General features: G+C 40.3%; 1 protein-coding gene and 1 long non-coding RNA gene across 4 annotated transcripts in view; both read right to left on the bottom strand.

Annotated features, from left to right (window-relative positions):
• nkd2b (NKD inhibitor of WNT signaling pathway 2b) overlaps positions 1–24189 on the bottom strand; it is a 59684-nt gene extending 35495 nt beyond the window's left edge. The window contains exons 1-3 of one of the 3 annotated variants that reach the window (XM_088327277.1): positions 23892–24189; positions 23777–23803; positions 23598–23689 (exon numbers count right to left, since the gene is read on the bottom strand). In XM_088327277.1, the coding sequence (XP_088183403.1) occupies positions 23598–23689; positions 23777–23803; positions 23892–23916 (144 nt within the window). In that variant the 5' untranslated portion in view covers positions 23917–24189. Of the gene's footprint in view, positions 1–6579; positions 6612–23597; positions 23690–23776; positions 23804–23891 lie in introns of those variants that run through there. The other 2 variants (XM_088327278.1, XM_088327279.1) reach the window with 2 other exon arrangements.
• On the bottom strand, positions 3126–6513 carry LOC148372692 (uncharacterized). Its single transcript, XR_015849555.1, has 3 exons — positions 6095–6513; positions 5778–5936; positions 3126–3424 (listed from the first exon to the last, which is right to left on the bottom strand). It is a non-coding gene; the product is annotated as an uncharacterized LOC148372692 (long non-coding RNA).
• Positions 24190–24434: the final 245 nt, after the last annotated feature.

Below are 24434 nucleotides of genomic sequence, written 5' to 3'. Positions count from 1 at the left end.
CCACTTTCAGATGGGGCTTTGGCATTTTATGAGCCGAGTAAAAGCGATACCTACACATGTGGAAGCTCTGGGGTTCTGCGAGTGGGGGGAGGCAAAAAGAACAGGAGAACCAATTCCTCCAGGGTTTCAAATGCAGGGACCTTTCATCAATCTTGTGGTATCGTGTATGAAAATAAAAGGCAGGAGGAGGGATATCTGTGCTAAAGGCTCTTGATGAGAAAATAATGCCAGGGGGGCTGTCCAACCTCCACTTATCCTTTGAAAACGTACTTAAGTCGACAGGAAGTGGAGGGGTTTGTGGCGTGTGGTTTTATTCTCCATGGCTGCAAGCTAGCGGGGCTTCAGTTTCAGGTTTGTGCAGCAAAGATGACATTTCTAAGCAGTTGAGAGAGTGTCTGAGGTTTTTTGGTGTGTGTTTGTAAATCCAAGAATCACAAAGTTAGTGGTTGTAAGCTTCCAAAGGGGCAAATTTGGATGCGCACTGGTTCACGATGCAATGAGTTACATCAATCACGAACAAAAATTGCATTATAGCCCTGGGAGATGGGGTGAGTGATAAGCGCGTCCCCGGCACAGTTCTGAGGTCATGGGATCAAATCCAGCTACCAGCCTTCCTGTGTGGAGTTTGCATGTTCTCCCTGTGCTTGTGTGGGTTTTCTCCGGGCACTCCAGTTTCCTCCTACATTCATTATGAAATGAAATGATCTGCATTTGTACAGCGCTTTTCAAGTCAAGACTTCCCAACCCAAAGCGCTTTACAGTGTGCTTCACATTTCCCAATAGCGGCCGTCCAGTGATGTAAGGCGCTAACCTGCTTATTGGGGGTATTAGGGGTTCAGTGTCTTACCCAAGGACACTTCGACATTCGAACTGCGATTTCTTGATCCCAAGACGAGCGCTCTACCTCCTGAGCTACTGCCGCCCTTAAAAACGTCAGGTTAATTGTCCGGTACAAATTGAGCCTAGGTGTGAAGAGGGAGAGATATTTTTCTCTGTGTGCTCGAAACCAGTTCAAGATAGCTGGAATGGGCTCTAGCACCCCCGCGACCCTACTGAGGATAAGATAAGATGGATGGATAGCCCTGGGAGATACGTTTTTCCAACCCGTGGATGCATGACCTACCAATACATGCAGTCTTTCATGAGTAGGGTCGAAAATTAGTGGGGTAAAAATAAAAATACCAACGGAATCATGTCATAAACATGTTTTATGAGGAATACCTGGAATATGAAAATATTACAACTTTTTTGGGGGGGAAGAATACCAATGAGGTCATTTTTGACCTTACTAATGTACCCAACGGTTGAATAAATAAACATATCTTTATTATGAAAAATAAAATAATGTTTTACTCTCATTTGCGTCCAAAGCCTCTTGAGTTTACGTAATAGTGCAATAGGACTATGGCTATGTGATAGGTTTAGATTTTGCTGCAATCTCAGTCCTGAATTCAGCTCATATTTGTGCGGACATTAATGTTTCTGACATGACTACTAGTGGCTATTTGCAGACGAATTTGTTAGCAATAGTGGATAAAATTGCAGATGCTAGCATTAGCAGTTGCTTCGCATACTTGACCACTAGCATTGGCAAGCCACAGTTGCGCCTAAGAAATTGTGAATATGCTTGATTGCTGTTAAGATTGTCGAGAAGGGTTGTTAAAACTTCACATTGTTTGTTATTAGTGTCAATAAATTTGTTCAAACCTCAAAAAACTTATAATGTAATTCTAATCGATATCTGAACGGCAAAATATTGGATAACGCAAGACCTTTTTAATTAACGACAATTATGTTTTCATTGAAAACCCTTTCACACTAAAATATTCTATCAGTCCTTTACTGAAATGTTGATGCGTTTACTCATATAATTTTAGAAATTTGTCATTTTAGTGGAGGGGATTCTTACCAGAAACTAAGATGCATTATGCACAACACTCATACTATGCTCGCTGTGCCATCACAGAGCCGAAGTCAAAACCTTCAAATACTAACATTGTCTAACATTTCTTTTTTCAAAGTTGTGTTCCAGATATTTGACGCCTTCGGTAATTACTTCCTTATAATTAGGTTAGTCAGATAAGCTTCACTTGATAGATGGTAATCGTATCAATTTGCATGGCTGAGAAAACTAATTTACCTTCAATGATCCTAATCTTGTACACATTTGTACACGATGGTAACACGATTTTAACCAGATGAGACAGGGAAGCTGGTTGGAGTACAAGAATATGCTGGAATTCTCACGGACTAGTTATAGAGGACGAAACACCTTGTTGACTGCGTTTTCAGTAAAGAATTAACATTTGAAATGGACAAAAGCTCCAAAAAGTGGACTCATCCGATTATGTCTGTTTTAGGAGATACTGCAGTTGATATTGAATGGCCGCAGCCTTTAAAAATTTACCACTTAAAAGCATTACATACATTTTGCGTCATTTACCATACAAAACTTTGAAAAAAAAATTTTTGCCCATGATGGGCAACATAAAACATCAGATTGGGACTAACCTACAATGTACAGAGCTGTTTTAGAAGCATCCCAAATGCACCAAAATCTATGATTTGTGAAGTCCATCGCAAATTTTCAACGCACTAATTCTTAGAAAAAACATTTCTATCAAATAGATGGGACGCCATGTCTTCTAAAAATTACAAGATACCTCCAATTACAAATATTTAAAAAGATCTAGGTTTGTTCAGGGCAGCACAGCGGCGCCGTGGTTAGGCGCGTGTGCGGAACAGTTCTGAGGTCATGAGATCGAACCCCCTGTGCGGAGTTTGCATGTTCTCCCCATGCTTGCGTGGGTTTCCTCTGGGCACTCCAGTTTCCTCCCACATTCCAAAAACGTGCATTTCAGGTAAATTGGCCGGTCCAAATTGTCCGTAGGTGAGAATGAGCGAGTGAGTTGTCAGTCTCTGTGTACCCTGCAACTGTTTGGCAACCAGTTCAGGGTGTCTCCTGCCCACTGCCGGAAGATAGCTTGGACGGGCTCCAGCACCCACGCGACCCTACTGAGGATAAGCGGTGCAGATAATGGAATGAATTTGTTGAAGTCCTTAGTAAGCTCATCGCATGTACACACATCAGTGAAGATGGCATGTGTGCAATTACAGATGCCCGTCATAACATCTCTGGCACCCATCAGGGAAAAAAAGAATATTCCCCTGGTTGATCCTCGGATTGCGAAATAAAGTGCGTTTGGAAAAGAGGAACTTTTTAAGAAGGGGGCGGGGGGACAGGAGTTTATGTGGAAACATACCTTACACACTAAAATGTAATAACCTCCGAGTCTCCATGTGTTTTACTTGGCTGGCAGACGCAACAAGATCAAAAGCAGACTTGGATTCTGATGCATTTGCCAAAAATGTCAGCGCTAAGCACCGGGCTTCAGTATTAGGAATTTTCTTTCCCTGGCAGCAGCTAAAGAAGGAAGACAAACCGGCGTTAACTTCAGTTGAGGCTGCACGTACGCTGTACCATCGCAACACCAAAGTATTCTAGGAGCCAAATCGGGCAACAAAATACACAAAAATGACTGTTTTGAGTCCAATTGAGCAAAACTATACACAAAAAAATGACTGTTTTAAGCTTAATCTAGCAGAAATATAGACAAAAATGACTATTTTGAGCTTAATCTAGCAAAAATATAAACAGAAATGGCGGTTTTGATCTTAATCTAGCAAAAATATACACAAAAATGACTGTTTTGAGCATAATCGAGCAAAAATATACACAAAAATGACTGTTTTGAGCTTAAACTAGCAAAAATAAAGACAAAAATGACTGTTTTGGGCGTAATCGAGCAAAAATATACACAAAAATGACTGTTTTAAGCCCAATCGAGCAAAAATATACACAAAAATGATTGTTTTGAGCTTAATCTAGCAAAAATATAGCGGGCTACGATTGACAACAATCTGAATAGTGACAAAATATAAATTTGATGAAACCATGCGAAATAAGAAGAACAAGAGAAACCCTGACCTCAACCTCCATCAAGTATATCTTAAATATCCTTCCAGGTTTTTCTTCTAACCAGAAAAGCATAAACGAATACAAAAGTCCCAAAGAGTGCATATGTCTTTCTACACAAAAAATATTATTCTGCGCAATATTTCCTCGATGAATTAAGTCACAGTTTGTCATAAAGCGACAGACAATAAGCAAAAATGTTAATCGTCATTAATAGAAGTTTATGGTTGTATTAGACTCTTCAAATAAGGAGAGAAGACATCAATGAATTTTGAACTTGCAAGGAGAACAGGAGAGTACAGTACAAATAACCCTCAATATGGAAAAATTCCAATCGGTTCTAAAGGTTCTTTCCCAAGCACTTAATTGTTATCGTATCCATCAAAGAAAAGCAACATAATTGGCTAATAGTGACAAAGACGGAAACAACACATAATAGTCAAAATAAGGAACAACAGTGAACCAAAATAAAGAACAAATGTGCGCAATAATAGTCAAAATAACAATAGTGAAAACAGAAGAAAGTAGAATAAACTTAGTAGGATATATACAATATATGTAATAAGTTATATATTTATTCCAATATTTTAATTTTGACTTATGAGATTTTGTTCTGAGTTTTATGTCAGTGATAATTTTTCTTTCCTTTCAATAAACATAAAGATACTCCTTCCTTTGTCATGGAGGAAACATGGAGGGAACTATATATTGTTGACAATTGCTGAGATTCACTTTTTAATAGTAATTATACATAATGAGGATTGTGGACAAAATGTCAACAATTGATTAGTTTCCTTCATTCCAATCTCTTAAAATCATGGATTGGGACAGGGTCAACTCATCTTTTGGTACTTTGGTCTTGATTTTTGTTAATAAGTTTGGGTCTGCTCATGAGTAAGTATCAAGCTTTTGGGAATGATTTTAGTATGATAAATGCCCATTAGATGACAGGAGTGGCTTACATTGTGAAGCGCTTTGGGAGGCCTTCAGTGACTTGAAAAGCGCTATACAAAGCAGACCATTTACCATCTTACAGTAAGACCCCGTTTGTTCATTTCCCATCTTCTGTTTATCATTTGAACCAACGCTTTTAAAGTTCAGATTTTTTTAGATTTAGCATATTTCCTGTAATGCATGTGGGAAATTACAAACACATGACGAAACAGTTGATCCCACTCTCATCAATGTCATCCCTCCCTAGAAAAAATATTTTTCTGAACCAGAGTTGGCGGATAACATGTTACCAATCATTAAACTTATGAATCGTACTGTAGAGTGAGAAAAAAAAAGGCTGTATTTCAAATCGTTGAGGCTTTTGTTCTGATTTTCCCAGTATCCCCAATATTATCCTATTAAATATTCCAATCTGGATTTAAAAAAATAAGCAAGAATACATGAACCATCCTATAAACATTGATTAAAAAAAGACTAGTAAGTCTACATAGCATAATCCTCACCTACGAGGAGCTGAAATAATTGTCCGTCATCTTGATGCTAACTGGCACTCAAAAACCAAAATCCAGCAAAAACAGGAAAAAAATGAGAAGGAAAGGGGTGTTTTTCGGTCACTTTGAGTTTCCGTGAACATGTAACGATTAATATTTATTCTTTTTACTTTTTTATTTGTATTTATCAATCTATCTACCCTTGTCATATCTCTCGAGAGGGGTGACTGACAGCAAGAAAAACACATACAAAAACAAATAAAATTTTAAAAAAGGGGAAAAGTAGCAAAAAACACACACAAAAATTTTGGACCATGGCCAACCCAAATGCCCAAACACCCAAACAAGTTAAGTACCTCGGCACCCAAGTTGGTCCCTCCAGATGAAATGGGACGCGAGAAAGCGGCCATGTCCCTCGGGTCAGGTTAACACAACACTCTCTTCTGTTCAATAGCAGAGCCCGACAGCTTTCACTGGTTTACCCTTGCCGCATCAGACAGGTGCCTTGCCCATCCCTTAAAACAGGGGTGTCAAACTCATTTTAACTCTGGGGCCACACGATAGAATAAACATTCTGTCGGGGGCCGGACTAGTAGATTATAGAGAAAGAAATAAGAGAAGTCGAGAGAGAGAGAGAGAAAAAATACAAGTACAGTGTCTTTGTGAGAGGCACCTGGCTTTGGCAACATCAAGTTGACATATTTCAACCTGCAGCTTGTTTTTCTTTTGTGCTTCTCTGAGTGTTGTCTCGCGGGCCGGATTCAATCCCTTAGCGCACCTAATCTGGCCTGCGGGCCGCCTGTTTGACACCTGTGCTTTAGAACGTGTCTAAACATTCCACTACTTTTACAACACCTCTCCACTCATTCTTATCACCAACAAGATTGTGCCGAATGTGTGGTGCAGAGACTTTTTTATTTATTTACTTTATTTTCTTCTCTGTATTTCTCGGCACTTTCTGTTACCTTAGAAATGAGCAATACTCAATTTAAAAAAAAAAGCATTAAAAAAAGTTTGTCTTCTTCCCTGCAGTTTTTAGCACTTGTTTTTGGTTGCACGATACAATACAGCAACATCTAGTGGACAAATAAAATACACAGTCCTTAAGCATCTCTCATCCATTAAAGATAAACGACTTAAGAATTGGGATTGTTTGACCTTAGTGAGAGCCATCTAAGCATCAGGGCAAGATCTTCCTATCCTCCACAGGCGAGCTGTGTTGAAAGTGGGCCAAAATACCCTCACGGACTTGTAATGTTCCATCAAAGGCACGACATGGGTGAGACTCGCCCTCTGACTCAGAGGCGTCGCAGTGACGCTCCTGCCAACATCAGCGACATGAAAGAGCGTCTAAATAAGCATCGCGCGCAAGTGATGAGTGTGGAAGCCGCACTGGTGACAGCAAGCTCAGAGTTCCGCGATCGACTTGGAAAAAGACAAACATTCACAATGTGAATTTTGAACTGTGGACTTTGTGTTCAGTTAATTGATGCTAGGTCCTTAGCTTGGCCTTGATGCTAGGTCCTTAGCTTGGCCTTTTGGCTAAGAGTAAGTGTCCCGGCTCCTAGGCTTTGTAGCGTATTACGAACTGACCGATAACGGATAATGGATAATGAATAACGAAGATAGAACAATAACCCTTAAAAACCCCAAAACCCCAAATCGATCTACAAGTCGGTAAAAATATACCGATACTAATAAACCACTGCATCAGCCTGCTAAACTTTGAGGAAGTAAAACCAGGTCACCAGGAAGTTTGGTGCAGTGAGGTGTCGTCAGGGGAGGCAGCTGAAGCATTGCCTCGCCTGTCATCATGGAAGTATACAAATAAATAGTTATATTTATAATAATAATAAAACATTGTATTTCGAAGCGCCTTTCAGGACACCCAAGGTCGCTGTACACATGAGTAGGAGAAAAGAATAATGAAGAGTAAAACAAGAATAAAAAAAGCAAGTAATAAATAGCCAACAAAAAACATTAGAGTTAAAAGGGCCGGTATGTGAGGCCGATAGTCAAGAAAAGGCAAGTCTGAAGGGGTAAGTTTTGAGTCCGGATTTGAAGGTGGACAGGGTCGCAGAATTTCAGCCAGCAATGAGTTCCAGAGCCTGGGGGAAGAGCGTCTGAAAGCTCTGCTCCCCATGAAGCTGAGGTGGGCAGGGGGTATAGTGAGATAGAGGGAGGAAGATGATCTAAGGGTGCGGGATGGTGTGGCAATGTGAAGGAGGTTGGAGAGGTAGGGATGAGCAAGGTTATGAATAGCCATGTAGGTGTAGAGCAGAATTTTGTAATTGATTCTATAGTAGATTGGGAGCCAGTGGAGTTGCTGAAGGACATGGGTGATGTGATGGCGAAACAGTTTTGGTGATGATGCGTGCAGCAGAGTTATGGACCAGCTGAGGTTTATGGAAGGACTTGAGTTGAGGTCAGGTGGCGGGAGTAATTTATTCCATGTTAAAGTCTCTCTCCTCTTGCTATGCCAGTCATATGAAGAATAAGATGTAGGTTTATTCAATCGTAAACGTGACTACTTCACCATACACAAAACTCAAAACACATCACTGGTTTGATGACAGGACTATTTGGAAATACAAACAGTGATCACAGAAGTGTTTCCAACTTTTAGTTTTTTTATCTAACAAGAACTCTTTTTTGCCAAGAATGCTGTCTCAAAACTCATCGTGTTTTGTGATCAGGTTTAAACGTTCTTTCCAACAGTGAGCAATAATGGTCCAAATAACAAACTATGAAATCATCTTTGCAGGTGTCCAACATAGAAAAACTTATCAGCTATCTTAGTCTTCTATTGATTGTAAAAACAAGGGATTAAGTTTTCAGTTAACCAATTATAGAATGCTTTTGACTTATACTTCATAGGTGAATCTTATCATATTTATCCTTATATTATTTTGATATAATTTTCTCTTCTGAATCTTTACTACGTGTTTATTATAAAGTGCCCTGTCGAATCTTGTCGTCATCAATGACAATGAAGACAATTCCAATTTTAAATATCCAATTATAATCTTGGACTACTTTAGACTTTACAATCCACGCCTTACTTGAGAAAATAACCCATTTTTATTGTTCTCGAATCTAAAAGTTGCTTGTGTGTCGATCCCTTTGGTTGGTACCGCAATAGAATTGCCCCAAAAAGTGGTTTATTTTAGTACCATTGAGAGTTTGGGGCAGTGGTAAAACTTCAAAGTCTACACTGAACTAAACCGAGCCGGCGACGGTGGCAACGAGAGCGTCTCGCTTCCAAATCTAGTCCGATGTGGCCCCCCTCTTTGTCCCCCGATACCTTTAAAATCCCTCAAATATCTCCCCAAAGGAGAAAAAAACACCCTTAAATCCCTACTCCTCCTCTTTTCCTCTTCCACCCCCCTTTCCACCGCAGCCCCTCTCCCAGCTCCAGGATTTTTCAGCACAAACCAGGAACAGATGTCTGCCGGGGCCGTGCTGAAAGACCCCGCTGTTCTGGATGCCAGCCACATGCTTTTCATTCAGAGATGAAGGCTCACAGCTCGCCTTCTTGTGAAGCCATTTTCGAGGGAAAAAAAAGAGAAGGGCTGGAAAAAAAACAGACCCTGCGAATGCCTTCAAAACTGTTTAAAAAGAGCTACATATACCAGCGCACCTTTATGTCTCCCCTCTGCCATGTTCGCATCTCAGGTGGGGCTTTTTTGGGGGGAAGGAGGGGAGACGAAATCATGGCCCCCTGGGACTGTTTCCAACATCTCTCTCTTGATATACTTTACTACCTCGGGTTAGCTGCTGATACTTTCAAAGAAAAACGGGACAGGCTGCTGGAGAACATTTTTATATTTCTATGAAAGTAACAATACAATTATTTTGCAGGTTCTTATATTGCCTTGATCTGAGATCAGGCTTTTTGTGGACAACATTAAATGATTACAAGAAATACTCATGTCAGGACCGGAACGGAGACAGGACCCACCTGCGTTACGTTTCTCTCAGTTTTATTGGAAGAAAGGAAAGGGTTGCACCCACAATCCGGTGATCGCTGGGCGCGGGAAGCAGGTCGCTGGCGGTGTCAGGAACAAAAAAAAAGGTTCAGTAGTCAGGGCAGGAGAGCAAAAAACATGGTTGGGATCAGAAACGAGTCAAAAGCCAGAGGAGAGTAGACGTGGTCAGGATCAAGAAACTGGTCGAAGCCGGGGAACAGACGGAAGCAAAACAGGTGGGGGTCAGGGTCGAAAAAAGCTTGCCTAGAGTAAACTGAGGTTGCAGACGGACTGACGACAGGTGACAGAAAGAAGTGGGTTTAAAAAGTGACAGGGAGCCAATCAGAGTCCGAGGCAGTTGGCGCCAAATAGAATAGAATATACCTTTATTGTCATTGTTACAAAATGGGTTAACATATTGTGACAATTGAGCGGAATGAGGTGCTTCGTATTAGTAATCATGACAACTCAGGTATATCGAGCAGCTAAGTAGTTTTAAACATAGTCTATCAAAGAGTCTCAGAGGGCTGCAAAGAACACAGATTATTGCAAACCACAGAGTATAATGACACCATCCCCTGATCCAAAAGTTACATGAGGGTAAGGAAAAACTCAAAAACCTCAACATGAGGAAAATGAAAAAACATTGAGAAGGGACCGCAAGATGCGGTTTATCATGTTTGCATTGTCATTTACATTTTTTGCCTGGAGCTGAATCTTTTCCTCATGTACATAACCCTCCAATGCATAGTTCAGATCCTTTTGGTGACTTTGATTCGATATGTGATCATTCTGGGCCCAAAAAGCATCAATTGAAATACAAATATAGTACATCAGGAACGTTAAGGGTAGAGTGTTTTGGTGTGTAGAATTTACGATGATCATTTTCATCAGTGATAAAATACTAGATTAACTTCATGATCTTGATTTTTTTGTCTTACTGTCAGTTCTTGACAGTAAGATAGTCAGGGGAGGCAAATGAGGCACAGCCTCACCTGTAATTACGGAAATATTGGTTAGTGCATCCGTGGCACAGTTCTGAGGTCATGGTATTAAACCTTCCTGTGTGGAGTTTGCATGTTCTCCCCGTGCTTACGTGGGTGTACTCCGAGCACTCCGGTTTCCTCCCACATTCCAAAAACATACATGTCAGGTTAATTGGACGGTCCAAATTGTCCCTAGGTGTGAATGAGCGAGTGAGTTGTCTGCCTCTGTGTGCCCTGCGGCTGACTGGGAACCAGTTCAGGGTGTTCCCTGCCCACTGCCCCAAAACAGTTGGGATGGGCTCCAGCACCGCCGCAACCCTACTGAGGATAAGCGGTGCAGATAATAGATGGATGGATTGATGGATAGATGATTACATGTATTCAGTAAGTTCTTTCTCATTTAACTTCACCATTGTTGGATTTTCTTTTTCAAACGCGATCAATTTTCACATTATACTATAAAAATGATCAATACAAATAGTATCCTTTAGTATACAATTAGTATGTCATGGATTATTCTACTCAGTGTCTGCAGATGCAGAGTGAGGCACGCAATTCTCTTGCCTCATGCCATTAATTGTTTTTTTTATCTCATTGCATGGACTTTTCTCATACTGAAGGATTACTTATCGATTGATAGGTTTATTCGAATGAAGCATTGCGAAGATATATAGACATATTTTCAATGCTACAGTTTTCTATATTTCTTTCTCTCCCAATGAAAAGATGAAGATTTAAATTACTGTAATTACTGTAAATTCCGGACTATAGAGCGCACCTGATTATAAGCCGCACCCACCACATTTTAAGAGGAAAAACGATTTTGTATATACACAAGCTGCACCTGTATATAAGCCGCATGCGCCCACATTTAAACATGTAACACAAACACAAAATTAACCCAAACCCGACTTCAAGTCCCGCGATTGAAACTAAATGTCCTTCATTAAAGTCCACAGTCTAAAAATCACAGCCGGCAATGTGAACAGAAAATGATACTGGTACTTAAGGTTTGATGCAGACCTGCAGAGTCCAGGTCCCGTTGAAAGTAATCCAAGGAAAAAAGTGTATATTTCCAAAAGTAAGGGTAGGAAAAATATATCAGATGAACACATTTACTCACGTAATTCCTTTTTCTTTAACCAAATTTTTACCCCCTCTTCTTTCCTTGTCTGTCCCTCACCTTTAGCGGTCCCCACTTAAACTCGGCACCCCGCGTTTGTTCCGCCCCTCATTTTTCGTTCACCCGTGCAAAACACATCAGAATAAGTGTCTAAAATAAATACAAATAAATACATTACAAAAATATTCAGTTGCAAATACATATTATACATGGGTTACACATATTTACAAAGAAAGACGGTACACCGAGAGTGTTTTCAAAGCTTTAATAATATTAATATAGCTTTGACAGGGCAGTTAATGGTAGCAACACTCGAGCGCCGCTAGCGGCCGTTAGAAAAATTACATAAATTGGCCGCATCACTGAATAAGCCGCAGGGTTGAAAGTTAGGGAAAAAAGTAGCGGCTTATAGTCCGGAATTTACGGTAGTTGGAAAGCTGACACTAAACATTATATGAACGTTACCGAAATGATTTCTATTGAGTTAAGAGCAACAGAACTGAAAAATAAATTAACCACAGCTACATTTCAAAACAGTTATCCATCATAATGAAACAAAAAACATACTTACATCGCTGCTTTAAATTCTACAGAGTGTTTGGAACATGACCTCAACTGAGCCCTTTTTTTACTACGAGAGTGACTTCATATTAATCTTTTTAAAGGGGAAAACTAAAGTTTTTTTCTTTTTCTGGTCGTGGAATGTCAAGTGTTGACACATCGGCTCCCCGCAAGCGAGTCTGTGGCCAAATTTCAGACAAAAGGCGGTGCTGAAAGGCTAAATTAGCCAGTCATTATTGGGGCATCCTAGCCAGCCTGTTTTAAGCACTTTACTGTTGTTGATGTTTCCAAGGGTGAAATGCAAAATGAACCCTCACAGGTAAGGGTAGGCGAATCGATCCAAATATCGATATCTCATATCAAGCTAGTATTTGGATCAGATCAACACTATAGTCTTGACATCAAAACTGCGTTTCCTTGACAACTATCACGATTATATTTTTGTTAGTGGGTCGTTATGCATACCAGCACATGATCACTTTTCAAATATGATCCATTTATGTTTACATTTTATTTGCACTGATAACTTTATTTTCAAAATACTGTGCATTGGAAAGTATTCTTATTGTCGTGTAGTTGTTGTCATGTATTCCAAGTATGTATTACAAGTAGTGCAAGGCTTCCTGACTATTGTCAAACAATATCCTGAAACAAAAACATGTAGAAATAGAAAAAAATTGAGGAAGCTACAGGAGACAAAGGAAGGAAATCAAAATAGATATTCAGAAAGAAGTGAGCAAAAGAATAGCTTATTAGCTCTCACCCTTTCACAAAAACAAATATAAATAATATTAACAAATACAAACAAATATATATATATATATATATATATACATATACATTGATTATATATATATTATGTATATATAGTGCGCCCTGTGATTGGCTGGCAACCAGTTCAGGGTGCCCACTGCCTGATGATTGCTGGGATGGGCTCCAGCACCCCCGCGACCCTACTGAGGATAAGCGGTGCAGCTAATGAGATGAGATGAGATATATATAGGGCAGCACGGCGGGGCAGTGGTTAGCGCGTGTGCGGCACAGTTTTAAGGTCTTGGGAACCTCCTGTGTGGGTTCAAATCCACTTCCTGTGCGGAGTTTGTATGGTCTCCCCTTGCTTGCGTGGGTTTCCTCCGGGCACTTCGGTTTCCTCCCACATTCCAAAGACATGCATTTCAGGCCGGTCCAAATTGTCCCAAGGTGTGAATGAGCGAGCAAGTTGTCTGTCCCTGTGTGCCCTGCGATTGGCTGGCAACCAGTTCAGGGTGTCCCCTGCCCACTGCCTGATGATTGCTGGCTTGGGCTCCAGCACCCCCGCGACCCTACTGAGGATTAGCGGTGCAGCTAATGAGAGGAGATGAGATGAGATTATATATATGTATATATATATATATATATATATACACCGACATACATACATATGCACAGGCTACATACATGCATATAAACTGTTCTTTGAAGGGTTATGAAAATTCTATAAAAACGTTTTTATACAACGGGTGTGTCAGACATGGATGATTCAATATGGCCCGCCGTAAATTTCTGAGTATGTCAAAGTCTCTAGCTCATTTCTATCAAAACGTATGGTTTTATACAAAATCCTGCTCTGCACACTGCCACGCCATCCTGCACCCTCAGATCATCTTCCTTCCTCCCTCTCACTATACCCCCTGCCCGTCTCAGCTCCAGAGCTTTCAGCCGCTCTGCCCCCCAGCTCTGGAACTCATTGCCGCCTGACCTCCGAAATTCTGCGAACTTGTCCACCTTCAAATCCGGACTCAAAACTCACCTCTTCAGACTTGCCTATTCTTGACCATATGCCTCACACACCACCCCTTTTAACCATAATGTGTTTTATTGGCTATTTATTACTTGCTTGTTTTACTCTTGTTTTACTCTTCGTTTATCGTTGTGTCCTACTCATATGTGCAGCGAGCTTGGGTGTCCTGAAAGGCGCTTCGAAATACAATGTAGTATTATTATTATTGATAAATAAAAAACGAACACTACTTTTTGCCGCTAGAGGGCAGTAAAGGTGCAAAACACCTGAGGTCCAGTCTGGTTTCATGTTAAAGACAATATTCTGTCGTATTTTCTAAGCTAGTAGTTTGATCTGATGTTACTGCCCGTTCACTGCTAATACTTCTGATTTTTTTTGTGTTTGTTTTTCTTTAATTATTTGAAAGCAGGATGACAACTGAGCAAGCCTACTTTCATTCATAGCTCCCACTTGAGTTTGTTTTTGTTTGTGGTGAGTAGATTCAATCAAGCAGCATTTAGTCAACTAATAAAAGAAAACAAATAGTAAACACATTCGATGCCAAACCTTCATTTTTTCCAGTTTGTAAATAAATGTGTTGTGCTTGGAAAATATCCCTTATGATCCGAGATTATAATCGGTTACATGTTTTTATATACTATTGTTTACACTATTTGCCCATAGTTGTTATGTTGACTGTGTTATATTTGTATTTGTGTTACATTTCTACTTTATTTTGGTTTTACTTTCTTGACTTTTGTCCTGAAACTGTTGCAAAAGAAATCTTTATATTTCTTTTTCTATACTGTTAACATCTTAATTGTAGGTATTTAATTAAAAAAAACAGAATATGTTTATGGTGTCTGCGATGTTTTTAATCTATATTGAATGTAAATATTAACTACAAACTACTTTATAAATCCCGATTTTTATGCGAGTTTGTATGTGACTTATAGGCTTCGAAATGCCTGAATCGATTTTTGTGAAAATGTACACAATTGCACTTTAGGCCTCTATGAGTGTCTTTTGCTAGGTTTCCTCATCTAAAACCTACCTCAAAAATTGATAAAAATGTCCTTTCATGTGGTCATCTTTCGTGGGGGATTACACCCTCTGGTGACCCAATTGGGTACTCCAGCTCCTAACCACCAACCACTCCAAGGAGCTGAATTTCGACATTTGTCATAATTTTTACCCAATTCAAAAGGCGAAGGGTTAAGTCATTTAATCATCATGACATTTTCAAGCAAATGAAATCGGATCTGTATTGATCTATAATACACTATTAAAAATCCCAGTCCCGCCCACCACGACTCACAGCGCACTGATGAACTCTTAAGCAATATCCTAAAAGTTTGATGTGCTGTTATTTCTTCCCAAAGCAAAACCTCCGCAGACTGCCGGGTCAAAATTAAAGATTCATCAAGAAGCTTTTCTAGGTTTATGCAGGACATATTTACGCTTCTTTTTCCAGGCAGTACATCATCCTTTGCCTTTCCCCTCACCAAATATCCCGCCCTCACTCCCCACGAAGGGGATTCAGGGGTGAGGGGTGAGGGGTTGGAGGTTCCACTGATATCAGAGCTCTTTTATAACTCTCAACGCTGCACTTTGAAGTGGGAGCCAGACAGCTCTGGAATTCTACTCCCCCGTTCGACAATGAGGAGGAAGGAGGGTGGGATGGTTGCAGCATGCTTGGCCAATCAGTTCCCTGATTTAATTCATTCAGTGCCGTCACGACTAAATATATTTGCAGAAGCATTTTACATGATTGCCAAAACATAAAAATATCTTTTTTTAATGTTGTATTTCACAAAACTATTATAAAGTGTTTGGCGCAGTAACTATCAAGCCCCTGGGAATGATTTCAGTATAGTATATCACCATTAGATGGCAGCAGTGGTGTTGATCAGATCAGTAAATCTTGAAAAACAGGTTAAAATATATTACGATTAAATAAACACCAAAATTATTAACCAAAATAAATAACATGTATTGCATCCTGAGCCACTAATAAGAAATACTTTATACTGTTAACCAAGGGAACGTGAATTATGAAAAGTAATTAAACCTTAATCCTTTTTTGGAGGGGAAAAAAAGCTTGGATTGGCTCGAAAAAGCTTTTAAACACTGTTAAGCCGTTTATTGATACTCTGGTTGGAGCTAACTTGAAAACTAAACACAGGGTAAGAGAATTTGCACCCATTGTATATTTAGATATATAACATTTAGTTCTAAAAGCATTGCTAGCTTAGGAGTAATGCTAAAAGAACGAGTCAATTAGAATGCTAACTGGATATTAGCACCAACTTTAGGAGTGTTATCGTTTAAAATATCAAACCTTTACTCACAAATGAGATGCCCAAAGGTAAGATAACACTAGTAGAAGGAACAAAACTCTTCTCTATCGGAGTGTCATAAACATATATGTTAAATAAATTCTCCTGTTGTGTATACCACGCCTGTATCAGGTGGGATTACACTACTTCTAAGGGGCCAAAACATTCAACAACAGACAGTAATACGGGTGTCCGACGTTATTTCAGACACTGATAATATAAAATAAAACAAATAGATGACATCAGAGACTTTTTGGTATATTTTCCCGTCCCCAAAACCTCCTTTTAGCCAGATTAAGGCGACAGCTGACACGCATAAAAAGGAAAAAGGGGCTGAATACGCAGAAGTGGTTGCAGGGAGGGAATGGAAACGCATGGAAAAAGGATTATTCTTACTTTACCACTCACACTATAGTACATGTGGTCGCATATACGATGGCATATTCAGGCATAACTTCTCACTTGTTCCTATTGAAGTTTTCAGTGTGAAATATGAATCTTTATTGAGTTGACGGCTTTTTATAGTGCAAGTTACTAATCATAGAAAAATATGAAAAAAAAAATCAGGTCTGTGAACTGGGTAGGCGTGCAGGAGGGCGGGGGGGGAGAACCCACTCATAAAAGCCTTGTTGTGCCTTTGGTGGTTTCCCTCCGGGGCGAGTGTGAACTCCAGCACCCCTCTAAATTGCCACCAGTGGGCGGATAATAACCTGATTTAATCTGTAACTCTAGCACCGTGACAACCACCCACCGCACCTAAAATACTTTGTTTTTTAGTGGCCACCGCGAGAGGAATCGAAGTGATGCTGTGTGAGGTTGCTGATTGAGTGACTCTACTTTACAGCGATCACCGGGCCTCACAGAAATTAAAGTTTCTAGATTTTAGAAAAAAAACTTGCCTTATTTTTTGCTTTTACTGTATATAACCACATATTTTTTCATAAGGTGTGAGTGCGTGTTGTACACAAGGTTTTACGGTAGTATATGACAATGAATCATGTATTTTGCAGCCCCAAAAATATGTCTGCGATATTCAATTTTCAATCAAATACATTTCTATTCTGTAGCTTATGAATAACCTATATTTCCTGTTGATGATATCTGTGTATTAATTTTTATTACAACATCCGTTGCAGTCCCTTCTCTGGGTTTCTTCTTTTTCGTTTTTGAGTTTTTCCTTGCCCTCATGTTGGTTCAAGATCAGGGGATGGTGTCAATATACTCAGTAGTCTGTGCAGCCCTTTGAGACTCCTTGTGATTAGGGGCTATACAAATAAACATGACCTGACAAACATCAAGTCTAATAATTTTATTTTGAAATCGCGAATATATTTGGAGGTCATTCAGCCAATAGCATAAAAACATTTTCATAACATCACAAGGCAAAACAATAACGTTTTCACACAAGATTTATTTTACGGGAATTGGGCAGTCAAGCGCGTGAACACAAACGCCAGTGATTCGGCAATCGCTGGGCGGAAGAAGAAAGCCAGAAGTCCGGCGTGGAAAAACAGGAGGCCAGTGATCGAGACCAGAGACACGAGCAGATACCGGACAGGTCGGGACAGGCAGGATCGATACCAGATACCGAACAGATGTGGTTGATACTGGACAGGAAGGGACAGACAGGATCATTACCAGATACATGAGAAGATACCGGACGGAAGGGATCGATACCGGACAGGACGGGACAGACAGGATCAATACCAGATACTGGAGACTGAAGTCAGATATCAGACAGAACAAGACAGACTGGATCGATACCGGATACTGGAGTCAGCTATCAGACAGGACGAGACAGACCGGATCGATACCAGACACTGGAGACTGGAGTCAAATATCAGACAGGGCGAGACAGACCGGATCGATAACGGATAATGGAGACTGCAGTCAGATATCAGACCGGACGAAACAGACGTGATTGATACCGGATACTGGCGCAAGATATCGGACAGGATGAGACAGGCAGGATCGATACCGGATACCGGAGACTGTCGCAAGATATCAGACAGGGATTGATACTAGACACTGGAGACTGGAGTCATATCAAACAGAACGAGATAGATGGGATACCGAACAGAGTCAAAACACACGTATTGCGGGTGCAGAGGTTTGTTGACGGACTGACAAAGGGTGAGTGAGAGCACTGAGCTTAAATAGGAGGGAAGCCAATCAGGCAAGGAGCCGCGGCTGGTGCCAAACGGGCGGGGCTAATTAAGGGCAATGGGCAACCGTGACAATAAGAACCAACGCGAAACTTGAATTCACAAAATTTTTGAGCTTGTGAAGTAATTGGTTCTTGATGTGGTATAGTGAGCAAAACGCTGTAAAAAGGGGTCAAAAAACATTCCACACCGTAAAGTGAAAATGTCTTTAAACAGGGTTGCATATCCCAGTGGTGTACTGTATTGTCATTGGGGTTTTAGAATTACTCTGGCAACAATAGTTTATTTAATTCCCAATATTATGCAGGGGTATTCAAATCAATCAAATGCACCATGCATAATTGAGTAAATATTTTTACATTTAATGGGTTATTATAAAAATCAGTAAGTGTGAAGCCCATTGTAAAGCGCTTTGGAAGGTCTTCAGTGAATTGAAAAGCGCTATGTAAATGCAGCCCATTTACTATTTACATATCTGAACAATACATGTGTAAATATTTTCTGAGATAAAGCTCTCCCCATATAGGGTAAAAATGTAAGTAGCTTAAATTTTCAGTTGCAGGAAGTTCTTCCTTTTACAATTTACCACTGGAAAATACAACCTTAACTGATCCGTAATACTTGCACAAATACACACTTCATAGTGCCCTGTTTAGGTGTGGCATGCACCTGCCCAATAGGGCGCACCCCGTAGGGGAAGTTGACATTTCATTGGACCATGGCAAACAAACTAATCTTTTTCGGGGAAAACATAAACATAGTGACATGCAAACAACTTGAGATGAGATCAGAGGCTGAGAGTACATACAGTATACGAGTGTAAAAATATCAACTATAGATGTAAGAATAAAAACAAAATTGCAGTTGAATCCACGGTCTTTATAGTCATTATACGAAAGGACAACAAAATTGGACGGCTATTCCTTTCAGTGTAAGAAAACGATTTTGAGAGAGGCTGGCTAGCTACACCGCTAGCCTCGAATAACCGCGACTTCCAGGGATGTGATTGAGGTGAGGAGAAAAAGTCTGAAACCTAGCCGGGGGTTTGGGGGCCCAGGGCAGAGCCCAGTGGGGGGGCGATGCTCCCCCAAAGCTCCTGGGTTTTAAGCAATTTACTTGTCCAAAACCATGCTTAAATTAATAATTTAACATCTTTAGAAGATTTAAATAACAAAATAATTTGCCCACATACCTGATTTTTTTTGTAATTACTGCAAGGTCAGTTCAAATGCAGTTCAGGCCCTGCAGCTTGTGCAACGATGTGGCCAATTTATGCAATTTTTCTAACGGCCACCAGGGTGCGCCAGAGCAATAAAGGAAAGAGTGAGACAGTCTGATTTGTTTGCTACGCAAGTGAAAAAGTCGGAATTCCGACTATAGTCGGAAAAATCACATCCCTGGACTTCTGTAAGGTCTTTGTGATTATTAGATTACAAGTGTCACAAATGAAGCGGTTTTCCACGAGTAGTAGCTCCAGTTCTTCCGTTTCCTGGGCAATAGATCTGGCGTCGGTGTATAGCCACGTTCGCCAGCTTAAGAGTTGTTAGCCTAGGTGTTAGCTTTCCCTTCTGACGCCGAATTAATTGATTTTCAATGTAACGACACAGACGCAGTGGTTAGCGCGTGTGCGGCACAGTTCTAAGGTCTTGGGAATCTCCTGTGTGGGTTCAAATCCAGCTACCGGACTTCCTGTGCGGAGTTTGTATGTTCTCCCCGTGCTTGCGTGGGTTTCCTCCGGGCACTCCGGTTTCCTCCCACATTTCAAAAACATGCATCTAAGGTGGATTGGCCGGTCCAAATTGTCCCTAGGTGTGAATGAGCGAGCGAGTTGTCTGTCCCTGTGTGCCCTGCGTTTGGCTGGCAACCAGTTCAGGGTGTCTCCTGCCCACTGCCCGATGATTGCTGGGATGGGCTCCAGCACCCCCGTGACCCTACTGAGGATAAGCGGTGCAGATAATGAGATGAGATGAGATTATTATTTTGTCGTGCGCTCGCGTGCCACTGCTGGCACACGTATCATAGGTTTCTGACCCCTGGTCTAGTGATTACACAGTAGATCCCGGCTTATTATTGTTATTGTACCATGAGTAGAAATAGTACAAGGGTAAGATAAAATCGAACGCCTTTACCTGTGTTGTTTATATCCCTATTAGTCTAGTGAGGGCAGCACAACGGCACAGTGGTTCGCGCGTGTGTGGCACAGATTCTTTAAAATATTCGCCATCAGTAAATGGTTTTCTGTGCTTTGTTATGTCGTGAGCAATGTGATATTGTTATTATTCTAACTAATGTGATTATTGGGCCATGCCGTAAGAATATTGTCAGACATGAATCCGGTTCGTGTTACAGAAAAGGTTGGGGACCACTGAGCTACTCTGTAAAATGGGGAGCATTGAAGCAGGCTTTACTCTTGATGCCAGAAGCCACATGAGCAAACTTTACACACCCTGCATGAAAGGAAATGCAACTTTCCCATCCAGTGGCTTTCCAGTGATGGGGGGGCGCTGGAATTGCAATGATTTTGTGGCGATTGTGTCAGGAAAAACGAGGCACTTTACTTCCTCCTTAAAAGTCGAGAAGAGCTCATCTCCTCTTACAGAGGTGTGTTTTTGTGTGTTGGAGAGGGGGGGGTCTCAAAGCTTTGAGCAGTGCAATTTTGAAGTGCTTGACACGTTTGCACTGACACACAAAACGCGCGCACCAGCTCACGCACATAGCTGCCATTCTTGAAAGCAAATTGTTTTTGCCATTTTATGTTTCAATTTCACTTTTTTTCCACTCCAGAAGATAAGACCAGTTAACAATATGCCGTTCAGTTTATACACTAATAATTAAAGGGACACTGTGTAATATTTGACCACTAGTTGTCACTGCACTGTAGTGCAGGGGTCTTCAACGTGCAGCCCACAGGCAGCATGGTGCCCCCCAAAGACAGCTGAGGTGACTGCCAAACTATTCAAACAAAAGAGCTGGGTCATTGCCATTTTCTAGTAAAATCGTCTCAGTGCTTGAGTCGATTTAACTCTACTTCCGATTATCAACCTGGTAATAACGTAGTAACAACATAGTAATAACACATTTAGTTGTTATTTTAGAAATGCATGTCAAACTGGATACCCTATTCCCTAATTAAGAACAAAAAGTAGCGACAGCTTGAAAAAGATTAGAGACCCCTGGTGTAGTACAACGGAAAACAAGTGCTACGAAGCTCGAGGAATAAAAATGACAGAGACTCAAAATAACCATAAAGTACAATTTTTTGGTCATTTTTTTAAAAGGTTTTCCAATTTTGGGGCTATCCGTAGCATAAAGATGGCAGACAATCATGTCAGATACCCAAAACTGATCCTCATGTTATGTTAAATAAATCACCAAAATTCTTGACTTACGAGTGTTCCAAGAAATGTCTGTTTACATTATAGTTCGTGTGGTTTTGGTTATGATTCAAATCAACATTGTTTTGTTTTTTTTAAATAAAGTGTACTGCCACTAGGAGGCACTAAATAATACACAATGTCCCTTTAAAACACTTTATTACAAACATGAATCAAAAATAAGCACCCAGGAAAAGGGTAGCTTAAGTCAAAAACAAATAAATAATAATTCAATAGCTCGAATCCTTCGGTGCGGAGTTTGCATGTTCTGCCCGTGCGGGTTTCCTCCGGACACTCCGGTTTCTTCCCACATTCCAAGAGCCAAACCAAAATAATTAATGGTTGTCAGACCGGACTATCCTTAGTACATCTTGTTAATAGGACAGTATGTATAATTTAAGATAACCTAATCTAATCTAATCTCATCTAATCTTATCTAATCTTATATAATCTCATCTGTCGGTCCGGCAGTCCGTCCGTCAAACAGAACTGATTTTTGTGAAAAAATAAGCATTTGTAGTTTGGGCCTCCGCAAGTGTCTTTAGCGGGGTTTTGTCTGAAAGCACACCCAATAAACACTAACAAAATCAATCTGCTTTGTAGGGTCTCTGACGCCCTCTGGTGGACAAATTGGGTATAAAAGCCTGAAACAACCACAACCCGACCGATGAACTGCATTAGAAGAACCAAGCCAGGGGGAAACCCGAAGCAGCATTTCGGCACAGAAGTGTGCACTTCGGCACCGAAGTACCTTTTCGGCCGAAGCACGTACGTCGCCAAAATGCAGCATCAGGGTGAAGCTTCGGGTTTACTTTGAGCTCTGTCCCTTGAATCAAGTGTGAACTTCGGCGCCAAAGTACTTATGGCACTGGGTTGCAGCGCCGAAGGGTATAACTCCAGTAAAAGTACAGATACTTCAAAATAATATCACTCAAGTTGAAGTAAAAACTAAAACTAAGTGCATGCTGTGCAGATCCTCCACAAAGAAGTAAGATCTTACCTCTACTCCAAATTTACAACTTCCATACCTGTCAACCTGTACGTTTTTGCCATAAAAAGTACGTTTATTATGCATTTTAAGACGTGTACGACGTACAAGAAAATCTGTACGGAAAAACGCAAATTCGTCAATTATGGGTACCATCCGGTAAACACCGACTATCACGAAACAGCAAATCAATCAAGTCAGTTAAGTTCGCCGCGGTAGCCTCTATCTCTGTATCGTTTTTTTTCGTTGCAAACGAAGCGAGCGAATTTGATGTAGTGAAAAGAAGTCCGTTTCTTTTTAGAGAACCGGCTTTTTTGGCTCAATTCATTAAAGAGAGCCGGCTCTCAAACGGCTCACTCGCTTTGATGCATTATATTACGAATTATTATGTTGTATAAAGAAGTTAAGAAATTAAAGAAGAATAAAAGGAGAAAATGAAAAAAGACAGGTTTGTAGTTATCTCTTAGATCGGTATATTACCAACAATAATTCAATGCAGAAAATGAATTCATAATTTGAATAAGAAAATGTATTATTCGACTTAATTATATTTGCTTGTATTTTTCCCTTTACAGTGAATTTTTGAACTTTTTTTTATAATAAACCTCATTCATGTCGAGCAACTCAGTATCTCACAACAAAATGTTAATTAAAAATATATATGATGTAACGAAACACATGTACAATATAACATGTTAAACTACATAAATCAAAAATATGGTGTAAGATTTTTTTGTATTTTGTAAGGGAAAATACGACAGTTTGTAAGGGCATGGAGCCGTGGAGGATGACAGGTATGCACTTCTATTAAAAAAAGTCGAGAGGTTTGTATCAACTGTCGACTCATTTTACGATCTAAAGTTCCATCTTACGAATAAAACAACTGCACACTTAGGTAAAACATCCACTATACCTGAATGCTCTTCATCTTGTGATCCATCCCTGCATAACGCTCAGATTCCTCCATTCCCCTTCGGAGGAAAGCATTCACGACAAAACTGTCCCCTGATAAATTCAAAAGAAAATACATTCAACTTAGCATAAAAACACCTCCATTTAATAGTCTTCATGCACTTGCTCATTAGGACAAACCTTCTGGGTTCTCTCTGCGCTTGCAGGCTTCGGGTCATGCAAAAACAGAAATCGGGTTTCAATCCAGATCGAGTAAATTGGTTTACATAGCACACCAGTAAAACCATTTTCTTACCGTGTTTTGATTGCAGCTTTCCCATTTTGTCTGGATCAATCAAACCTTTAGCGAGTAAATCCTCAGTTCAGATGCAGCGTGGTTACATTGTGCGATGGCCGAACTCCAACTTTATCCCGAGTCCGACAATTATATGTCTTTTTCATGGAGGGAGTGATAAATGTCCGCTGATAGCACGGCGAAGTCGTTAAAGGTGATGGCGGGAGAGTTCTTGATGCCGGGATCCGCTCCTCTCATTTTACTTCAGTACGACTGGAAGTGGAGTGACTGGTTAAGGGTACAAAATCCACTAAACGCGCTGGATAGGTGTCAAGTTGGACGTAAGAGGATAAACGTGCATCCGTTTAGGTCTTTCAAATTAAAAGCTCGGGGAGTGGAGGACTACCTTGAATACAGTAATCCCTCGGTTATCGTGGTTAATGGGGACCAAAACCATCCGCAAAAATTGAAATTCCGCAAAGTAGCGAAAATGCTTAAAAAAAAAAATATTTTTATTTTTATTTTTATTTTTTATCTCATATATATAAATAAAAATTATTATTA

Source organism: Urocampus carinirostris, chromosome 2 (assembly GCF_059441175.1).
Source record: "Urocampus carinirostris isolate Australia breed hairy pipefish chromosome 2, RoL_Ucar_1.0, whole genome shotgun sequence".
NCBI lineage: Eukaryota > Metazoa > Chordata > Actinopteri > Syngnathiformes > Syngnathidae > Urocampus > Urocampus carinirostris.
Note: the sequence above shows the minus strand (reverse complement) of the source record. Positions and strands in the feature narration are given on the sequence as shown.